At 41.5% G+C, this 21,277-nt stretch overlaps 1 protein-coding gene across 1 annotated transcript in view; it reads right to left on the bottom strand.

Annotated features, from left to right (window-relative positions):
- The window catches only part of MGAT4A (alpha-1,3-mannosyl-glycoprotein 4-beta-N-acetylglucosaminyltransferase A), a 153,710-nt gene that overhangs the window by 18,726 nt on the left and 113,707 nt on the right, over window positions 1–21,277 (bottom strand). The window contains exons 7-12 of the mRNA XM_077482746.1: window positions 20,170–20,283; window positions 15,536–15,611; window positions 12,929–13,043; window positions 9,481–9,611; window positions 7,509–7,616; window positions 4,039–4,232 (exon numbers count right to left, since the gene is read on the bottom strand). Of these exons, the coding sequence (XP_077338872.1) occupies window positions 4,039–4,232; window positions 7,509–7,616; window positions 9,481–9,611; window positions 12,929–13,043; window positions 15,536–15,611; window positions 20,170–20,283 (738 nt within the window). The remainder of the gene's footprint in view (window positions 1–4,038; window positions 4,233–7,508; window positions 7,617–9,480; window positions 9,612–12,928; window positions 13,044–15,535; window positions 15,612–20,169; window positions 20,284–21,277) is intronic.

Here is a 21,277-nt window from a genome sequence, read left to right as displayed (position 1 = left end):
GACTTACAAACAAGCTATTATAGAGGGTTTCCCACATACTCTCTTATACATATATATATTTTTTTCAATTTCTTTCTCGTTTTGTATATGATAATTTGTCACAATTTTGTCAATGCACATTTAGCGCTGCACTTTATATTTTACACTTTTTTGGCTAAAAATATCCTTGTTTTAGTGTGTTAGCTGCCGTTTTAACTTATTTGGAATTGCGTAGTGTCACAATGGGTGTATCAAAACTGCATGTAAAATGGTTCTGTGGGACTGGGGAAAAATAAAATATTCCGAGGCTATACACCAATCAGCCATAACATTATCATGACCCACCTAATATTGAATAGGTTGCCTTTTTAGTGCCAGTCCTGACCTATCGAGGCTTGGACTCCACTAGACCTCTGAAGGTATGCTGTGGTATCTTCTGCCTACTTGCCTTTTTCCAGCGCACCCTGATGGCATCTCTTCCCCAGGTAAGTGACGCACATGCACCTGGCCACCCACATTATGCAAAATAAAAACTGATTCTTCAGACCAGGCCACCTGCCTCTTCCTCCATTGCCCCATGGTCCAGTTCTGATGCCCACGTCCCCATTGTAGGAGCTTTTGGCTGTGGACACGGGTCAGCACTGGCATCCCAACCGGCTGCTGCACAGCCCAATACGCAACAAACTGCGATTCACTGTGTGTTCTAATACCTTTCTATTTGAACCAGTATGATTTTTTTTAGCAATTTGAGCTCCAGTATTATTTATTGGATCGGACTACATGTGCCAGCCTTCACTCCCCACATGCATTAATGAGCCTTGGCCACCCAAGACCATGTCACCAGTATTATTTATTGGATCAGACTACATGTACCAGCCTTCACTCCCCACATGCATTAATGAGCCTTGGCCACCCAAGACCCTGTCACTGGTTCGCTGTTTTTTCTTCCTTGGACCACTTTTGGTAGGTCCTGACCACTACAGACCAGGAACATCCAACAAGAGCTGCAGTTTTGGAGATGCTTTGAACCAGTCATCTAGTCATTACCATTCGGCACTTGTCAAAGTCTTAAATCCTTACACGTGGCCATTTTTTCTGTTTTAAATACATCCACTTCAAGGGCAACATGTTCACTTACTGCGTAATATTTCACACCCACGTTTGAGTGCCACTGTACGAAGATGTTATTCAACGTAACCTGTCAGTGGCCATAATGTTAGGGCTGATTGGAGCATTTTCTGCAGTTCCAATGTGTGAATGTGAAAAATACAGCCACAGATTGAGCTGAAAAGCATATTTCTTTCCTATAATAGTCAGCACCATCTAGTGGCCATAAATGTACATAGAAGAGCCGGCACAACTGGAAATTCAGTCTTTAATTTTATTGTTGCATGACCATGATAAAAAAAGGACATGTAGGCTCTTCTATGTACATTTGTGGTTCGTTTCTGGATGTGGGAGGGACATCCTGAGCCAGAGCACCTGGTCTAGGTGTGCCACCGTCCATCTCATCATTTTGCTTTTCTGTCCAGAGCTGTGTAATTTTGTGTTGCATCTAGTGGCCATAATTAGGTATTTTTCCTACTTGCACATTCGAACAGCAGAGAATAAAGCCTGGAAATATTCGCATTTGCACAGAACAAATGTATATGTAGTTTTGAAGGACAGACAGCGTTTGCATTTTTTATAATCGCCCTCCACTTACTGTCCAGGTAAACAATGAGTACACAAGCCTAATAAAAAAGCATCATCAATTCTAACATCAGAAGAAGGCTAGGTACTTCCACTTAGAAGAAAATATCAGATTCCTATGGTAATATACATAGCAATGTGCACTATCTTTATTAAATGAAATGACATTTCTTCTAACAATAAATACACATGATTAATTGCAGCTCTTTAAAAAAGGACCAACAATTCCATCATCAGAATAGGGCTAGCCACTCCCACCAAGAAAAAAAAAGCAAGTGCCTATGCCAATATACACAGCAATGTGAGCCATCTTTACTAAATTGAATTACATTTCTCTTCAATACTCTGTAGCTGATATTATTTCTACTCAGTATTAAACTAATGACAGTTGGTTTGTTTCAGAAAAAGAAATAAATAATCTGTGAGTGCTGTGTATGTTTCTGATCCATGCAGCTGCTGGAGTAATTGCATATTTTAATCATATGAAATTATAGAGGGATCCATCTTGCTCTTTAATTTATATAAGCATTCCAGATTGCATCATTGTGAACAATAGCTATACTAAGCTACTTCAATTAAGAACCCTGCATAACATTTGGTTTATGGAAACAAAGAATTTGTCTTTCACAGGCATATGAGAAACAAAATATTAGGTTACACATGGCCAGACAGTGGGCATTTAAATCAATCTTCCTGGACTGTAGTATTGCCAATACATACTATGCACTTGTATATAAGGGTTGTCAAGTAGACAAATAATATTCATGAAAAAAAAAAACAAGAATTCCAAGCAATTCCTATTTTACCATGATAACCCTATTTAGTAATGGGGAGCAATGATGGATTGAAGGCGTAACCCAATCAGACAGTATGTATGGCCAACTGGCACAGGACCTATTTTGTCAGTGTCAGTCCACTCACAACTGATATTGCATTTTAGGATATATTGGCTAAAGCAATTGGGCAGAAATGAGATGCAGATATCTTACCATTACAACCTTAAAAGATATAAAAATATAGAAAGCCATTTTCTTTTCCAGCATCTATCCAAAACTGAAATATTCATTTTGGCTGGACTATCCCCTTAATCCAAAAATAACAGTCATGTCCCTAATACTTGGCAATGCTATAGTATGAATCACAGATTTGAACATAATTTGGATGTTTTCCTCTGCATTTATAACTTATAACAAATTAGGCACTTCAACTTTTTTTTGGACCCTCACAACTTAAAAAAAAAAAAAAAAGCAGTATACATAACTTAAATCCTACCGTTTTCAGTCTGGTCATATGACAACACAGGCCCGTTTCATCCTCTGGCAGTAGGCAGCTTCAGAATGCTGCAGAAAACATCACTACATAATGACACAACGCCGCTCTCTGCAGCATTCTCCTGTGAGTGCAGAGTGGTTTGATATTACACCACTAGGTGTCAGATCCTTGACAACTTGGGCTCACAGGAAGTGAGTTGAATGATGCTGGGCGTCATTCAACTCAGCAGAGGACCAGTGATGGAGAGAGTGCTAGAGACTGGTTATTATTTTACCATGTGTCTGGTATTTAATTTTGTTAAAAATTCAGAAAGCCCGAGTTGGACTATTTAAAGTATATGGTAAAGCCCACAACAAACGCCTCCTGTGAAGTGAATGCTCGACTCTGTGTCATTATATGCTGCCTGATCTTTCTATACATACACACTTGTTTGTGCTACTATAAGAGCACTTGCTTTCCCTACACAATAAAATTATCTCTTAGATTGTAAGCTCTAGGGAGCAGGGCCCTCTGATTCCTACTGTATTAAAGTGTATTGCATTTGTACTGTCTACCCTCAAGTAAACTGTTGGCACCATATACATCCTGTATAATAATAATAATGCAATTATGAAGCTTGCATAGCTATTATGATCACATGGTTTTCTACAAGGTTGCTTTTTTCATACACTATTAAAGAGGAAGTAAACCCTAATGGGTTTACTTCCTCTTTCATTCCCTGCAAAGGTAAAGCATAATGGACTACTATGCATCGCATAGTAGTCCATTATGTGTCACTTACCTGACACAGGAGCCAGCGAAGTCACCCCTGTTCCCTGTAGTCCGGCGCATCCATCTTCTCGGTGGGTCTCGCTGCTCCGCCGCTGTCATTCGGCGAAGCTTGACTACTTTCCAAAACTTGACTACTGTTTCTATAGTGGCTTTGGAACCAATTTAAGCGAGTACAATTAGCTTTTCGCAGATGGGAGTTCCAAAACATATACAAGTGTTACCCCCTAGATACAACAAGTGAATTTTTTTGCCCAAACCTGCTGGTAGTTCCCCATGGTAATGTCAGCATTAGTATCCACTATAACATGTAGTAAAAGTACTAACCTTTCTACGTGGACTGGTTTATCAAACTTGAACAAGACATAGTCTCCAGCCATAGGAGTGATCGCCCAGAAGAAGTCCTCTCCCAGGTAGGTCTTCTCTAGAGTGTGGCCTTGGTACACTTTCAAAGAAGTGGAAACTTCAGCTGGTGGATTTACATGAATTTTATGAAGCAATGGTTTTAAGAAATCTTTATCCTAAGGAAGAGGCAGAAAAAAAGTTTTGGTATTAATAATAGTATTATTGTTGGTCATCTCTGTAGCAGGAACATGCCCATCCACCTTCCAATGATCTAGAGAATGTCCAAATGTATCCAAAACCTAAACTTCACTTTAGAATGGGCACTCATGGTTTGAATCACCCACAAGCAAAGAAACTCTAGCAGTGAGATTTTCTTCCAGCCTAACATATGGATATGGATTAGTCTATTTATTTACATTGTGAAATCCCTAGAGACGGTGTGACCCCATCATCATTTGGATTTATTAATGGCCCTGCATGATAATTTGTCAAAACTGGGAATTCCAGTGGGCATATATTACCACTGGAGTCATTAAGAATTATAGGTACTGTGACCTGCTAATGCTTGTAGTGCCGCTCTAAGCAAAGAAGGAGAGTGTAGTGCTACTGATACTCAGAAATGGGGTGCTGGCTACATTTTTACATGTTTCCCCCCAACCTCCATTGCTTATTCATAGAGGTCTGACTAAGCCCTGGTGGGTGGGGTGAAATATGTCAGAGGGCTTGGCTTGTGGAGTGATGCAAAGCTGAGTCCATCTTACACATATTAACCACATAGACTGGATAGGGTTGAGCAGACATTTTTTGAATTAAGAAGTATAGGAGACAAAATGTGTTCAGTAAATTTGGCTTTAAAACTAGGGATGAGCTGGATTCAGATTCAAACTGGGTCTGAATCCTGTTCTCCTGAACCCGTGGGAAACTGAAGCTCGATAGCTTCCCTGATGGTCCAATGATGTGTAGGCAGAAGAATCCCCATCCCCATTTGGTCAATGATGTTAACTTCAAGGTGTGGACTAAAGCTCTTCCCTGCTTAAAAATGCCAGTCGATGGTAAACTCGTATTTCAGCTTTGCTTGCTGCTCACAAATTCCGAATCTTAAAGCTGCCATAGATGCAGATTATACTCCCTCTGCCCTGGAACATAAGGAATCTCACTCCTGAAGCTGCATTTTTCATATTGTTAAATAAATTAAAATACTAAGCAAATGCATGACCTCTCTGCAACTTCTTATGTATTGACTGGGGTAGGTGGGTCCACAGGGAATTGCAGAAATCATGCCTTTAGTCTCTTGGAGACAGAAAAACCAATGGATGGTTGAATTTGCTAACTCATTACACTAGTACCAGACAATTTCCATGACCATCATTAAAAATACTGGAAAGTATCTGTTGGATGTTGTGTTTATTGTCAAATGCTGGGCATTTTTTCCTCATCGAATGGGGCAGGAACTCCTCCCTTCTGAGTTAACCCTTGAGTCTGCCCGCTACCTACCTCCGAGTACTGTTCCTTGGTTCCTCTTACCCACCTCCCAGTACCACCCCATTTAGAGAATACAGAACCAAGTATAATTTGTGGTACTATTTTGTGTGGCACTTGTTACCAAGAAAGGCAGTCAAATAGATTTAACAACAATGGACACCCCAGCTACAACTGATCCACCCCAGCAAAAATAATAGCATCAATAGACCCTCCAGAAGCCAGCAATATTCGACCACTCACTCAATAGTAGCTCCCTCCCAGCAATGATTGATCCCCTGCAACACAAGACTCACCCCCAGTAACAATAAATAACCCACAATCAACAATAGACATCCCCAGCAGCAAAAGGACCCCACACCCAGCAACGATAGATCCCCCACGTGAAACAGAAAACCTCCACAGCAACATTTGACCCCCCCTCCACAAAAATAGATCCCCTCCAGCAACAATAGATTCCCAAGCAGCCAGCAACAAAGACCCCTCCTGCAACACTAGATCCCCCAGCAACATAAGAACTCGCCCCCAGCAAAAATAGATCCCTCGTGAGCAACGAATGACCTCCACATCAACAATAAATCCCCTTCCTCCACAAAAATTGATCCCCTTCCAGTATCAATAGACCCCCCAGCACCCCTTGCCATTACATAAATTCAGTTCTGGAGGTGTCAGAACTGTGTTCCCCCTGCGTTCCTGTTGAAAAAAAGCCCTGGTAAAACGTATATGTCTAAACAGCATGTTTATGAGCAAATCTTTTATCTCCATGTGTGTTGCAATCAGAAGAAATCTCAATTTACTGTACTAATGTAATGTTAAACAAATAAATATCTACAAGTATGTCCAGTTATCAAGCCGTGATCTGATATTTACACACACATCTATCTAAATTGATCAGATCAAATGATTTTTAGTAGGCACTTTTAGGAAGGTTGGGTAATGAGATGACCATGTTTACAGGACTACAGATCCTATATCACCCCTACACCTTCTGCCTACAAATAGGAAGCCAATCGGTGGATGCTGGCTTTTTTTTTCTCAGGTGAACCACTAGCAATATATGTTTTGTCTATATTATTACCCTGTTCCATTGTAATGCTGCATTTTCTCTCTAACAATGATATAGAATCTGCAGTGTGTTGCTGTCCCTGTCGTATCCCCTTTTCATCCATTAGGAGAATTAAAAAATAGGGACATTTTTCCTAACTTTTTCTAAAAACTGGGTTCCATTTTTATTTTATATTCAGTCTGTTCTTTATACGATTCTTATGATGTATTATATCTGTTATATATGTTAGAGTTTCTACATTTGCATCCTAAACAGGGGCGGTCATCTGCCAATTATTGGTAGCCCCAAACCAGTTGGACTTTATGGACTTGTGTCTTTTTTCGACCTCACATACTATGCATCTATGTAATTGTTTCACACAGATTGTTCCAAATCAACTACTGTACAGAGCTCCTGCAGCTTGAAAGCATGGCATAGACACTAGGAAATAGAAGTCTGTCGATATTCTATTCCTTTCTCAGAGAAAATTATCGGTGAGCCATTGGTGCCAATTGTATATGTCTAAATTGCTGTACTCCAGTTCTGCTCTAGCCCAAATTGGCAGCTTACCTAAAAAGTAGCATTTAAGTCTCAAGGGTGGCTCCTTAGGACACTGCAAGGCAACGGAGCCACCCTAAAAGAGGAGACAAAGGAAGAGGAATTTTAGGAAGCAGAATATAAAGCAATTGCAGGCTTGACAAGGAAGGCAGACATAAACAACTGCATGTCAAACTTTGCAGCACAAGTTAAAACTGCCGTGGCCGCAGAGCACGGCATCATGGTCACGGCATGTGTATGGCCTGACAGGTTGTAATTTTGGAATTCTGGGGGGTGGGGGTGCGGTAAACCCCACCTGTTTTTACTGCCCTTCAGCCACCAGTGTGAAAGGGCCCTAAAGACTGTGTGTGGAAACCAAGCTACAACTTACTGTGAGTTTTTGTATTTTCCCTGCCAAAGAAGAGTGCAGGCCGACATGCTGGAACAAAGATGGCCGGAAGCGAATTCGAAGATTTGACTTTTGCCTGTCACAATGTTTCTTAGGGGAAAAAAAGCAAAATGCTTCAATTAATACAATTAACCCTTAGAAGTACAGAATACAAAAGTTAATTTACAACAAAAAATAGCGCACAAAGTTCTGGCACAAAACAACTTCTATCTAAAGGACCATGGTTCCAAAGGAAGATCAGATGATAATCTATTGTTGCCAGAGCAATAACAAAAAAACAGTCCTGCTAAGAGGGACAATGAAAAAGTTTGTATAAGTGCAATCATGGGTAAATGCAGCCAATTTAAGTGCATATTGAGTAGACAAGTTGACATCACCCTATAGATACACAGTACATGGCAACTTTAGGCAGTCAGTGTTTAGACCAGGGGTCAGCAACCTGTAGATTGCGATCTACCAATAGATTATGGACAGGTGACTGGTAGATTGCGGTCTGAGCTTGCTGACCCGCCACCCCAGAGCATCAAACCATACAATGCAGAGGGACTACTTGTAAAGTTGGAGCTGTAGTAGGGAGCAAGAGTCACATACGTCAATGCCTCCTCTGTAGTGCTGGCTCCTGTCCCATGCAGAGTGATACCAACTGCACTCCACCTCTTATCTCGGCTAGCTGTCTCCAGAGTGGTGCCAGCAGCAGGAAAGAAGAGATCTTCAGATCAGTGTGAAGCAATACACTGGGCATAATAGTATAGGGCTGCTTTCAGACTGATGTGTTGCGGTTTACCCACACCGCGGGTGCAGTGCAGTGTACCTGCAGCTTTTCTGCAGGTTTGGTGTACTTTCTGAACAAGGTAAACTACACCACATCAGTGTAAATGCAGCCTTATAGGGGGCTCAGAACAGTAAGACACAGTTTACACCGGTGCGACTTCAGGTGCGTTTTGTAAGTTGCATTTCGCATCTGAAGTCGCATCTAATGTCTTTCTTTCTATGGCACCATCTTATTAGGTGTGATTTCAAACAGCTCAATTTGAAAAATAGCTCCTGTCCTTTTTTTCGTGATTTCATGTGACTTGCATTGAGATCTAGGCTAAAAAATGACACAGGTGTCATCAAGCCGCAGATGAAATCGCACTGTCCTGCGGCTTTAGTAGCATGATTTCCAAGCCACATTCAGTGTGAACAAGGGGTAAGGGTTAATTTACATTTGCAGTTTGGGTGTGGTAAAAAAAAAACATAGTTAAGATGTTTTAATTACCTCCGCCCCAACCGCACCCCGTTTAGCTGGAGTGGCCAGGGATGTACACATGTCGCAGCTGCAGCAGAAGCTATACACCCTGTCATGGTTGATGGGTGTAGCACCTGCCCAGCATGACCCATTTAAGTGAATGAGATCACTCTGCAGATGCCCTGCAACCTTGTGCAGTACAGCAAACAAGGGTTTAAAGCAGGCAGTGTTGTGTTGCTTTCTCACCACCTGCTTTAACCCCACAGAAGCATGCAGTTGCGAGGTGCTTGCAGAGTGGCCCCATTTACTTGAATGGGTCACGATTGTCATGCGGTAGCACCCACCAAAAGCAACAGGGAGTTTCAGTCCTGCTGTGGCATGTGTACACCTTTGGCTGCTGCCTCAGCAGCTAAAGGGGGTAGAGATTTTACCACCCCTCAACTTTACGTGTGAACGAGCCCTAAGGGCTCATTCACAAGCAAGTGCAGCAAGCACCTGTTTGACAGGTAGTGAGGGGGCAATATTTTGCCTCCTCACCACCAGATTTAAACCTATGATTGCCATGAAACGCATGCGATTGCAACACGATAGTGCGGAAATTAGAGGTTTAAATCAGGTATGAGGAGGTAACATTGTGCCTGGTGATCCTTGACTTCTCCAATGCTTTTCAGGTAGATCTCCACCTCTTTAAGGTTGCCTACCCCTGACATAAATAAATCAACTTACTGCATCTTTTTCTGGGTTGCAGACCTTGACCCATAAAATATGATCCAGGAGCCAATCAATAGGCTTCTCCTTATAGAACATAAAAATGAACTCAACAATGAGTGTTATATCAGGTGCTTGAAACATTTTCCCTGAAATGGAAACAGACAATGCAGTGTCACAGACCTGGAACACGTAATGCAAGTCAAATCTTATAGTGTGCTGTACCATTGTTTTATGCATGATTTGGGTAACATTCAACAGATAACCTCTGAACACCAAACTCTTCATTCAGATTGTAATTTTTCCGTTTCATTCCCCCACTGACTGCATTCTCAGAAAGCAGAGATAAATCTGTAAAACTAGATCTTGGCCTATTGCTACTTACATTTAGAAGATTTACTGCTATATGGCCTGACAAAGAACCACTTACACAGGGAATGATGACCACATCTGCAGGGGATACAGCTATACCGCTATTTATTTGATCTGTTGTATGATTCAAATGTGTAGTGTGAGAATGTGGAAACTTACATGTATGGAAAACGTATGTTGTAAAGCGTTGCACAAATTGTAGGCGCTATATAAACTCTGTATAATAATAATAATAACAATTACACATTTGGCTGCCTAAGTTTGATCAAGTTATTTGAGCTTGTAGTTTATGATATGATCTAAATAAGAATTCCCTTGCGAACCAAACAAAAACAGGCCAAAACCTGTAAGGCATATTCATGATGAAATACTTCAGGGCTCACAGCTTTGTGCTATACGATTAAACACACCCAGCATCCAGAGTACATATGTACGCTATTAGTTGCTGGGGCACAGGCAGATCCTACCACCTAGCATCACTGGTTGATGGGATACAGGCAGTCCCTGCCACATAGTATCCTTGGTTGCTAGGGCACAGGTGACTTCTGCTGCCTAGCACGCTTGGTTGCTAAGACACAATAGCCCACTGCTACCTTTTTGCTAGGATGCAGATAGACTTTGCTGCCTAGCTTCATTGGGATGCAGGTGGTCTACAGCTCTAAGCCCTTGTACACACAGTCGGACATTCCGACAACCAAATCCGTTGGATTTTGTCCGACGGATTTTGTCCGAAACTGTTGCATACACACAGTCGGACAAAGGTGTCAGAAAATCTGATCGTACTTAACGTGATGACGTTATTTCGTTAGGATGGGACTATGTTCAGGCTAGTAGCCAATAGCTTTGGTCTAGGAATTTGATCTGATCATGCGTGGCACTTTGTCCGATCGGAATTCTCTACACATGATCGGACAAAGTCCGATCGGATCATGTTGTCGGAAAATTTTATAGCCCAGCTGGAAAACTTGGCCTGTCGGATACTTCCGACGGAAACAGTCCGATGGAGCCCACACACTGTCGGATTATTCGACAACACGGTCCTATCGGACATTGTCCATCGGAATGTCCGACCGTGTGTACAAGGGCTTACATCTTTGTCTCAATGTTTACATGCATATAGCATCCAGCATACATGTACCCTATTGGTTGCGGAGACACAGGCAGCACCTGCCATCTATCATGCTTGGTTGCTAGGATACAGGCTGTTGCAGCCCCTTAGCATTTTTGCTTCCTAAGAAGCAGGCGGCCAACCTTCATGAAGAGGCTACGGCACATACACAGAATACTTCAGCAGTCAGCCTCTGTCACCTAGCAGTCTTGGTTGTTAAGACACTTGTGGCCTCTGCCATCTAGCATCCTTGGTTGTTAAGACGCAGTCGGCCAATGATAGCTAGAGTAGTTTAAAGTGGTTGTAAACTCTCCCCCACAACTTTGTCCCATGTAAATCAGCATAAAAAACCCTAATGAACACTGCTTGTAGATATCTCCTTACTTGCTTAGTATTGTTGTAATCCTTTTTGTTCTTTAGAATGACGTCATTGAGCAAGCCCAGATCTCCCCTGATTTACAGCACACTCTCTATGTGCTTATCTACATGTTATCAGGACTTCCTACAGCACACCACTAATATCCCAGGAGGCTGCAGAATCATTCAGAGCTTCCTCCTACACACCATGAGACCATGTGACCTCACATGCAGTGTAAACCTGGCCATTACTGCATTTTTATCAGTTGAAGCTGAGAAGACTGACAAAGTCAATCATTAGACAATCGGCACAAGTAAATACTATGAAATAAAACAAATCAGCTATGAACAGGGAAGCAGGGTTGCCATAGAAACGTTGGATTGAGAAGGAGGCTTGGTTAACAGTACAGAAAGTGCTCAATGTAAGGGCAGAAATACACTCCACTGTGGACTCAGAAAACAATACTTAAGATGGCGCTGCTTTACCCCTGGAAACAAGCTTTTTTAAAGTTTCTTTAAACAGTAAGTAATATGCGATTTGGGCTGTATTACAGTGGCTATAGTTTGATAATTACTTATTATAATGGACTAAATGAAAAGAAGCAGTGTGGGAGAGTTTACTTCCTCTTTAAGCTAGGACACCGACAGCCATTCATGAATGACTGAAGGACAATCATTCTCTCTGCTCAGGGTGGCACACAAGGCTCAACTTCTAAACACAGGACTGAAAGGAGCTTATAGAAGTGATTGCTTCTAGATCACAATTGAAATTCCTGTCATCTCTTTACTGTCTAAGTATTCCCCGTGTGGAAAAATGCTTAGATCAATATGAACTGCAACAAAGCAGAAATAGCTATCAGCTTAATCCTTTGGACAGTGTGTGTACATTGTCTGGGGGTTCACATGAGGGATGTAGAAAATGGCCAAAGATAAAAGTGGTGATAATAGCAGGCATTTCTAATAGATGTATCTATCACTATACAGGTAGATTGATTAGAAACATTATTACTGTAAACAGCATTTGGACTATGGCAGTAGACACCAACTAAATCTCAGAAAAACAAAGTGGCTGTAAAGCCTGAAGGATTCTTACCTTCATGCATTCTATGCATGAAGAAAAAAAAAAAAACCTTCAGTGTGCAGCTTCCACTCCAGCCCTTATACTTACCAGAGCCCTATCTCGATCCAGCAATGTGCACGAGGGCAGCGGTTCAACCGGATCTCTCCAGCCTCGTTGGCTGAGACTCAGCCAGTGAGGAAGGAGCGGGGGCTGGTCCGAGCCATGCTCTGTGTGTGTTATGTGGCTCAGAGCAGCTTGCCATGGGGGCATTTGGCAAAACGGAGGGGCCAGGAGTGCCGGCAGGGGACCTGGGAAGAGGAGGATAGGGGCTGCTATGTGCAAAACTATTGCACAGAGCAGGTAGGTATGACAGGTTTGTTATTTAGTAAAACAAAAAAAAATGAACCTTTAATATCACTTTAAGGCCAAGATGGTGGCAAGATCATGCAATGTTATGCAGATGTACAAAAATGAATGCCACACAAACTATACATTCCTAACATGTTTACCTATACTCATTGCTCAACCACAGTTTAAATGTAGTACTCTGCAAATATCAACATTCTTACCAATGAATCCTAACTGAGAAAATTCCAAAATCATCCAGTCTTCTGAAGATAACTGAAGTGCAAAATTCTTGATAGTACTGAAGTAATTCTGTTTGGCAACAATATCATCTTCAAGCTGTAACAATGAAGAATAAAAAATAAATAACTTTTTACCAAATCAATAATAGAGATGCCAATATGCAGTATATATAATACACACACACACACACACAATATTATATATATATATATATATATATATATATATATATATATATATATATATATATATATATATATATATATATATATATATACATATATACACACACACATACATATACATATACATACACACATACATATACACACACACACACACACATGGCCTTGATAAAGTATTCATACCCCTTGAAATTTACATTATGTGATGTTACAACCAAAAATGTAAATGCATTTTATTGGGATTTTATGTGATAGACCAACACAAAGTGGCACATAACTGTGAAGTGGAAGGAAAATGATAAATGGTTCTCAAAGTGCTCTCCCCCACCTCCTCAATGCAGCAAAACGCCTGATACCAATACACTGGAAGAGCTCGCACATTCCAAGAGAGTCGAACTGGTTGAGGAAGGTGGGGGAGATCATGAAAGCAGAGAGTTGGCTCGCCACTTGCAGGGATACCCGTGAGAGATTTGACCTTACATGGACAGCCTGGGGAACCCACGTACACGACACAACTATGGTCTCATCCAGTCTAGATGTAGCACTACTTGCTCTAGCAGATCCTTCTTTTAGGGGCCATGCCATTCCATGCCCAGACAAACCATCCCTCAACATCTACAGGTTCTACTTAAAGTGGAACCATTGCATCAACAAATCTGGTGGGACTCGTTCCACACACTTTCTCCCCCTTCTCTAGCTTTCTTCTCCTACTACTCCTTTCCCCCTTTCCCCTTTTTCTTTTTTTTTCTTCTCTTCGTTATGATTTTTATGTGTTTTGGCTGTGATACAACTTCAGTGTACCTAGTATCCACCTTCAAACTACCTGGATAGTCAACAGGTTTCTGACCGACCCAGGTACTCCGAGTTCACTTATGTTTACATTATGGGAGCAATGTATACAATGACTCTGGATCTACAGCTAATGAGCATCTTTCCCCCTTCCAATTTTAGAGGGGAGGCCTGTCCATATGGATCGAATGTCTGGGACAGGAAGGGTGCCCTTTTGGTTAGCACTTGTAGACATGCCTCAGATTAACAAGGTTGTCCACACTCTGATCAGGTTATATGCACCCATATACCCCTCCCCCCATTTCCCCCTTACCCCCCCCCCCCCCTGATTAATGTAACCCTGTTGTGATTGTGAAGTCTTTCTGATTTAAAAAATGTGAAAAAATGTGAAAAATGTGAAAATGAAAAATAAAGATTATATAAATGGTTTTCAAAATTCTTCAAAAATAAATATCTGACAAGTGTGGCGTGCATTTATATTCAGCCCCCGAGTCAATACTTGTAGAACCACCTTTCGCTGGAATTACAGCTGCAAGTCTATTTGGGGAAAATAAAAAAAAAAAAAAAAATGTGCTAAAGGGCTGGAAGAAGCCCAGTATATGGGCTACAGCATTGGGTAGGGTGCATCATAAACCCTCTAATGGACAAGATTGAAGCAGATAAAGTTGGGCCAAGTCAGTTGAGACAGCCTTGTTGAGAGACCTTATAAGTATTGTAAGATGCTACTAGGGTTTGAACCTAACTTTGCAACTGTAGCAGCACCACTTACTGATCTCACCAAAGAGATGTCCAACATGTTGAAATGTAATGAATAGGCAGTAAGAGCTTTAGAAAAGCTGAAGCCAGTCTTGTCCTTCAGAAATGACCAGGGAGAACATCCAATATTATACTTCAGCCAGAAACTACCCATGCAGAGAGGAACTCTCTGGGAGTATCTGGCCATAAACTGCGGGCTTTGTAGAACTTTGGCGGGGTATGTTGAATTCTAGGTCCACTTATTACCTGGCTGGTTGCCAGACTTTGTTATTAGTCTCTGCTACACACTGGCCTTATTATATTTCAGCTGACTGTTGCTCTCTCTCTCTCATTATCTCTGCTTTGAGACTTTACTGCCTGCTGAAAAGGCTGACTGCTGAAAGACAACAAGCTTCTTGCTTCGAGGTACCCTCTAATGCTTTGTGAAGGGGGTACCCTGTTAGACGCTCCAACAAGCAGATTTTTTTTTTTTTGTTATGCATGCTGTACAAGCCTCCCTGCACTGAAACCATGTTTTTTTGTTTTTTTTAACGGAGGCTGTGAACAAAGTACTGGACAAACTTGCTTGGACTGTTCTTAGTTGTCCCTGTCTTGTGCAAGATTTACTACTACCACCATTACCAGTTGAAACCATCCCACCTACAAAATACACACAAACATATATACATATCTATACATATAAAAACTGGTTTTACAATGTGGCTGCCAAAGTGACCTCAGCAAGAAGCTGAGCATTCCAGAATATTTACTGAGCTGCTGTCCTGCACACATAAGGGCACATACATACATAGTAGGATCAAACGACAAATTTTTGCACACTAAATTGGAGTTCTAATTACGTAAACAGAAAGGAATTACCTGAATGTAATAAATACCCTTCCGCTGAGCATACATCATAAGAAAGCAATAGTCCAAATTCTGTTTGGTTCTCCATCTGTAAGAAAACAAATAAACATTAGAATAATTTTTCTTAATTTATTTTAGAAGTCCACATACAATGTATACTTCAGTGCAAGTACAAATTGACAAATGCCTAAACCTGAAACCAATTACAAAATATGAAAAAAAAACAAGCATGTAAAATTGAAAGGAACATCAAAAATTGCTTTAAAGCTGAATTCCAGGTAAAGCAACAAAATAAACAGATGAAATACACGCAAAGGAGAGGATTCACATGACAAAGAGTTTGTATTTCCGTCAAGCCAGTCCCTAATGTACACAGCTCTGCCACACCGAACATGCTTGTGTGGCAATGCAGAAGACTTTATATTTCTCTGCTGCTCTTAATTAACACCTACTGACTTTGTCCCACCCCCAACCTGTGACTCGCCAGTAAAGGACAAGCGGAAGACTAATGAGCTCATCTCTATTTCACACTCTTATTTCCTGCTATTAGCATATCCTTGCACTACAGCACAACTGATTGGCTTGTACTGCTTCTTCCTCTCAAAGTCTGAGCTTGGCTGTACAGGTACTGCAAATCAAGCTCAGGTACTTACACTACATGTATTATATAAAAATAAAATAAAAAAAACACAGCAGAAATGTATGCCTTCTACAGTACATCTAGAAAGTATTCACAGCACTTCACTTTTTCCACATTTTGTTATGTTACAGCCTTATTCAAAAATGGATTAAATTCATTATTTTCCTAAAACTTCTACAAACAATACCCCATAATGACAACGTGAAAGAAGTTTGTTGGAAATCTTTGCAAATTTATAAAAAAAAAAATATTCACATGTACATAAGTATTTAGACTTTGTCTTGACACTCAGATGCATCCTGTTTCCAATTATCATGCTTGAGATGTTTCTACAACTTCACTGGAGTCCACCTGTGGTAAATTCAGTTGATTGGATACGATTTGAAAAGGCACACACCTGTCCATATGAGGTCCCACAGTTAACAGTGCACGTCAGAGCACAAACCAAGCCATGAAGTCCAAGGATTTGTCTGTAGACCTCCAAGATAGGATTTTATCGAGGCACAGATCCGTGGAAGGGTACAGAAGAATGTCTGCAGCATTGAAGGTCCCAAAGGACACAGTGGCCTCCATCATCCATAAATGCAAGATGTTTGGAGAAGGGCCTTAAATCAGGAAGGTGACCAAGAACCGGATGGTCACTCTGAAAGAGGTCCAGGGTTTCCCTGAGGAGAGAGGAGAACCTTCCAGAAGAAGGACCATCTCTGCAGCTCTCCACCAATCAGATCTGTGAATGAATGAATGAATGAATAATTTGTATAGCGCTATAATGCAAACTGAATCGCCTCAAGGCGCTGAGTTGAGCTTTGTTGTCAAGCTTCTTAGAAGAGGTAGGTTTTGAGTTTTTTCCTGAAGACCTGATGGTTTTCTTCCATGCGAATGTTGGTTGGTAGAGCGTTCCATAGCCATGGTCCTTGGACAGCGAATCTCCGTTCCCTCTTTGATTTGTAACAGGATTTGGGAATGAGGAGGAGGTTTTGGTTAGACGATCGAAGACTGCGGTTGGGTGTGTAGCGTTTTATTTTCTCGAGTAGATATTGAGGAGCATCACCTTGCATGCATTTGTGGGTGAGGTAGAGGGTCTTGAATGTGATCCGATTCTTTACGGTTAGCCAATGTAGGCTCCTCGGGGAAGGGGAGGGGAGATGGATTCCCAGGGTTTTTTCCTGTTATCAGCCTTGCCGCCGTATTTTGGATAAGTTGTAAGTGCGCAAGTTGATATTGGGGTAATCCTATGTAAAGGGAGTTTGCCTAATCAAATCATGAATTAATGACTGTTCCAACTACCACTGCTTTGTCCTCCTTTGGAATGAAGGGGATGAGTCTGCGTAGCAGGCGGAGCAGATGGTGAGAACCACTGACTACTGCTCCTATTTGCGCATCCATTGACAGTTCCGAGTCAAAAGTGACCCAGAGACTCTTGGCCTTGGTCTTTGGGGAGATGGTCTGTCCAAAGATGGTGGGTGGTTTCCAGGGGATCTTGGTTCAGGAATTTTGGTTTGCGTGTAAGATAAGAAGCTCTGTTTTCGTTTCGTAGCATTTGAGGGAGTTAGTGGTCATCCAGTCATCTATCAAAGTGAGGCAATTTTCTAGTTGCTGAAGATGGTCTTTTTGTCCAGTGATGCGAAAGTAAAGTTGCGTGTCGTCAGCGTATGAGTGGAAGCAGAGGTCTGATATTCTGATGATTTTGAGGAGTGGGTGTATGTATATGTTGAAGAGCACTGGCGACAAGGGCGATCCTTCAGGGACTCCGCAAGAGACAGCCCGGGTTTCAGAGGTGAATGCTCCTAGCTTCACTGTCTGAGAGCAATTTCCTAAGAAGGATGCGAACCATTGTAGATCTGGGTCCTGGCTCCTGCTACTTCTGTGAGGCGGATGAGTAGAGCATTGTGGTCCACTGTATGAAACGCTGCACTGAGGTCCAACAGTACCAGGAGACACGATTTTCCGTCATCTGCTGCTTCAAGGGCGTTGTCCCATATCTTGAGAAGTGCTGTTTATGTTCCATGGCTCAGGTGGAAGCCTGATTGCAGCGGGTCCAGGAGTTTGTGTGTGTCCAGCTGGGGTTGTATCTGTTGTACTACCGATTTCTCCATGATCTTGGAGATTGTGTTAAGGCTTGTTATTGGCCTGCGGTTGTTAGGGTCCTGAGGGTCGAGGTTGAGTTTCTTTAGTAGGTGTTTGACGATGCCTTGTTTGAGGGCGCGCAGAACAATCCCTTCTATAAACGACTGATTTATGAGGTGAGTTATAGTGGGAGCCACGATGTCGGAACATTCCTTCAGGAGTTTTGTGGGGATGATGTCAATTGGTGATGTACTGTCTCAAAGGTTTTTGATGATGTTTTTAATGGTGTCCGTGGTAATTGGGGTCAGAGAAAACTTCGGTGGTTGTGGGATGTTGGTGTAGATATCTTCTTTTTGCTTTAGTTGACTGAGGTTGGCTGTTTTTTTCTGATGAATTGTTTTCCTGATGGTTTTGATTTTGTTGATGAAAAAAATCTCATAACTTGGGTTTCGTTTGCTGGGGGCTCTAAGCATACCGGGTTCATTGATTGAGCGTCTATTTTAAAAAGTTCCCGAGGGCAGTTTAAGGCCGATGAGATGGTATTTGAGAAATTATCCTTTTTAGCTTTGAAGATTGCTTTGTGATAATTCTCCATGAGTCCTTTGTAGTTTGTGTGGTTTTCCTTGGTAGGACCTGTATAGTAGAGTGGCCAGACAGAAGCCACTCCTCAGTAAAAGGCACATGACAGCCTGCCTAAATTTTGGCAAAAGGCACCTGAAGGACTCTGACCATGAGAAAAAAAATTCTCTGGTCTGATGAAACAAAGATTCAACTCTTTGGCCTGAATGGCAAGCGTCACGTCTGGAGGAAACCAGGCCCAGCTCATAACCTGGCCAATACCACCCCTACAGTGCAGCATGGTCGTGGCAGCATCATGCTGTGGGGATATTTTTCAGTGGCAGGTACTGGGAGACTAGTCAGGTTCAAGGGAAAGATAAATGCAGCAATGTACAAAGACATCCTTGATGAAAATCTGCTTTGGTGCGCTCTGGACCTCAGACTGAGTTGGAGGTTCATCTTCCAGTAGGACAACGACCCTAAGCACAAAGCCAAGATAACAAAGCTGTGGCTATGAGAGAACTCTGTGGCCCAATCAGAGCCCAGACTTTAACCCGATTAAACATCTCTGGAGAGATCTGAAAATGGCTGTGCACTGACGCTCCCCATCCAACCTGATGAAGCTTGAGAGGCCCTGCAAAGAAGAATGGGAGAAACTGCCCAAAAATAGGTGTGCCAGGCTTGTCGCATCATACTCAAAATGACTTGCGGCTGTAATTGGTGCCAAAGGTGCTTCAACAACGTATTGAGCAAAGGCTAAATACTTATGTACTTGTGATTTTTTTGTTTTTTATTTTTAATAAATTTGCAAAGATTTCAAACACATTTCTTTCACGTTGTACCTGAGTGTCAAGGCAAAGTCTGAATACTTATGTACATGTGAATATTTTTATTTTATTTATTTTTTATAAATTTCCAAAGATTTCAAACACACGTCTTTCATGTTGTTATTATGGGGTATTGTTTGTAGAATTGTGAGGAAAATAATGAACTTAATCCATTTTGGAATAAGGCTGTGACATAACAAAATGTGGGAAACAGGAAGCGCTGTGAATACTTTCCAGGTACACTGTTCATCTGTCTGGATTTTGGCTTCAAAAGTAAGCACTGTACCTTAAAAACGCAAATATGTGCCAACTGGAAACACACTATACTTATCCATTTACACTAAACAGAACGCCTTTATAATTTTTACAGCCATGAAGAAAAAAAAATAGAAAGCAACAAACTTCCTTTTACACATCTAAACTGGAGTATACTGTGTAGGTCAAGGGTCTCCAAAACTTCTAGACAAAGGACGAGTTTATTGTCCTTCAGACTTTAGGAGGGCCAAATCTTGCCCCCCGGGACACAGACCACTGGTGTATGTTCTATGACATACCTGACTCTCTCCTTTGAATCTCCAAAGGTTTCCTTTAAATTTGTCAAGTCTGGATAATAGGTAGCAGGAGGAGAGATTACTTCAACTAAACCGGAGCCGATTTCTACAGAGAATCTAATTAAAAAGATAAAAAGATAAAATCAAAAGATGACACAAAATACGGTGTAATAGGATCTATCTACATAAAACTCAATAGCAAAGAAAGAAGTAAACCCACAAAGCAAAGATCTCAAGTTACACATGAAATCTAAAATAGGATAATACTATTACCATTTAGCATTTCTTATTTGGAAAGATCAATTCTGCAATGGTTTATGAAGATGTACCTAGGTAGTCACAATTCGCATAAGGAAATTTAGTTAGTCACAGTCTGCAAACAATAAAGCTGGTCATACACCAAGTGAATTTTGTCTGATCCCAATGAACCAACCAAAATTAGATGATATTTACATCACTTCACCCAACATCCTTCAATTAAAAAAACAAAAAAAACAAAGGAGGTGGGTAGAACATTGTCGGCTGAACATCCAATTAGATGTAGGCACCGTTTGGTTATTTTGACAGCTGGTGGTGCATCTGCATGGTTTAGCTAGGAGGGAGGAAGCTGTTACATTTATTTTGTTAAGCCTACAGCCCATATGGACTGCTTAAAGCCTGACTCCGGGCAATTCTTTTTCTACCCCATGCAGTCCGGCCGTGCATGCGCTGCATGGATCAACCGCTTGTTTTTTCTGCCGATCCTCCAGAAAACCCTGCTCCCCCATGGTCCAGCAGTGGATTGTTCCTGTCTATGGAGCATGCTGAACAGTCCATTTTCAAGACCACTGGAGTGCAGGGGTGCTCAACTGGTCTTGCGTAGGTAGGATCGGCAGGCACAAGTATATCTCTACTGTGCTCTCCCCTAGAACAAAACAAGCCGTTAACCCATACAGTGCGGGCACAGTCCCACTGAACAGGGGGGAAAAAAAACTGCATGAAGTACTGCTTTAAGTAATACAGATACTTAAAATGGAACTTCAGTCAGAAAATTAAATCCTGCTATATCACTTCAGGGTGGCCCCTTTTGCAGGTATAACTATGCAAAACATAAAAAATAATTGCAACAACT

The sequence above is a fragment of the Lithobates pipiens genome, unplaced genomic scaffold (assembly GCF_037356315.1).
Source record: "Lithobates pipiens isolate NorthernLeopardFrog02 unplaced genomic scaffold, aLitPip1_a1.2 Scaffold_16, whole genome shotgun sequence".
Lineage (NCBI taxonomy): Eukaryota > Metazoa > Chordata > Amphibia > Anura > Ranidae > Lithobates > Lithobates pipiens.
Note: the sequence above shows the minus strand (reverse complement) of the source record. Positions and strands in the feature narration are given on the sequence as shown.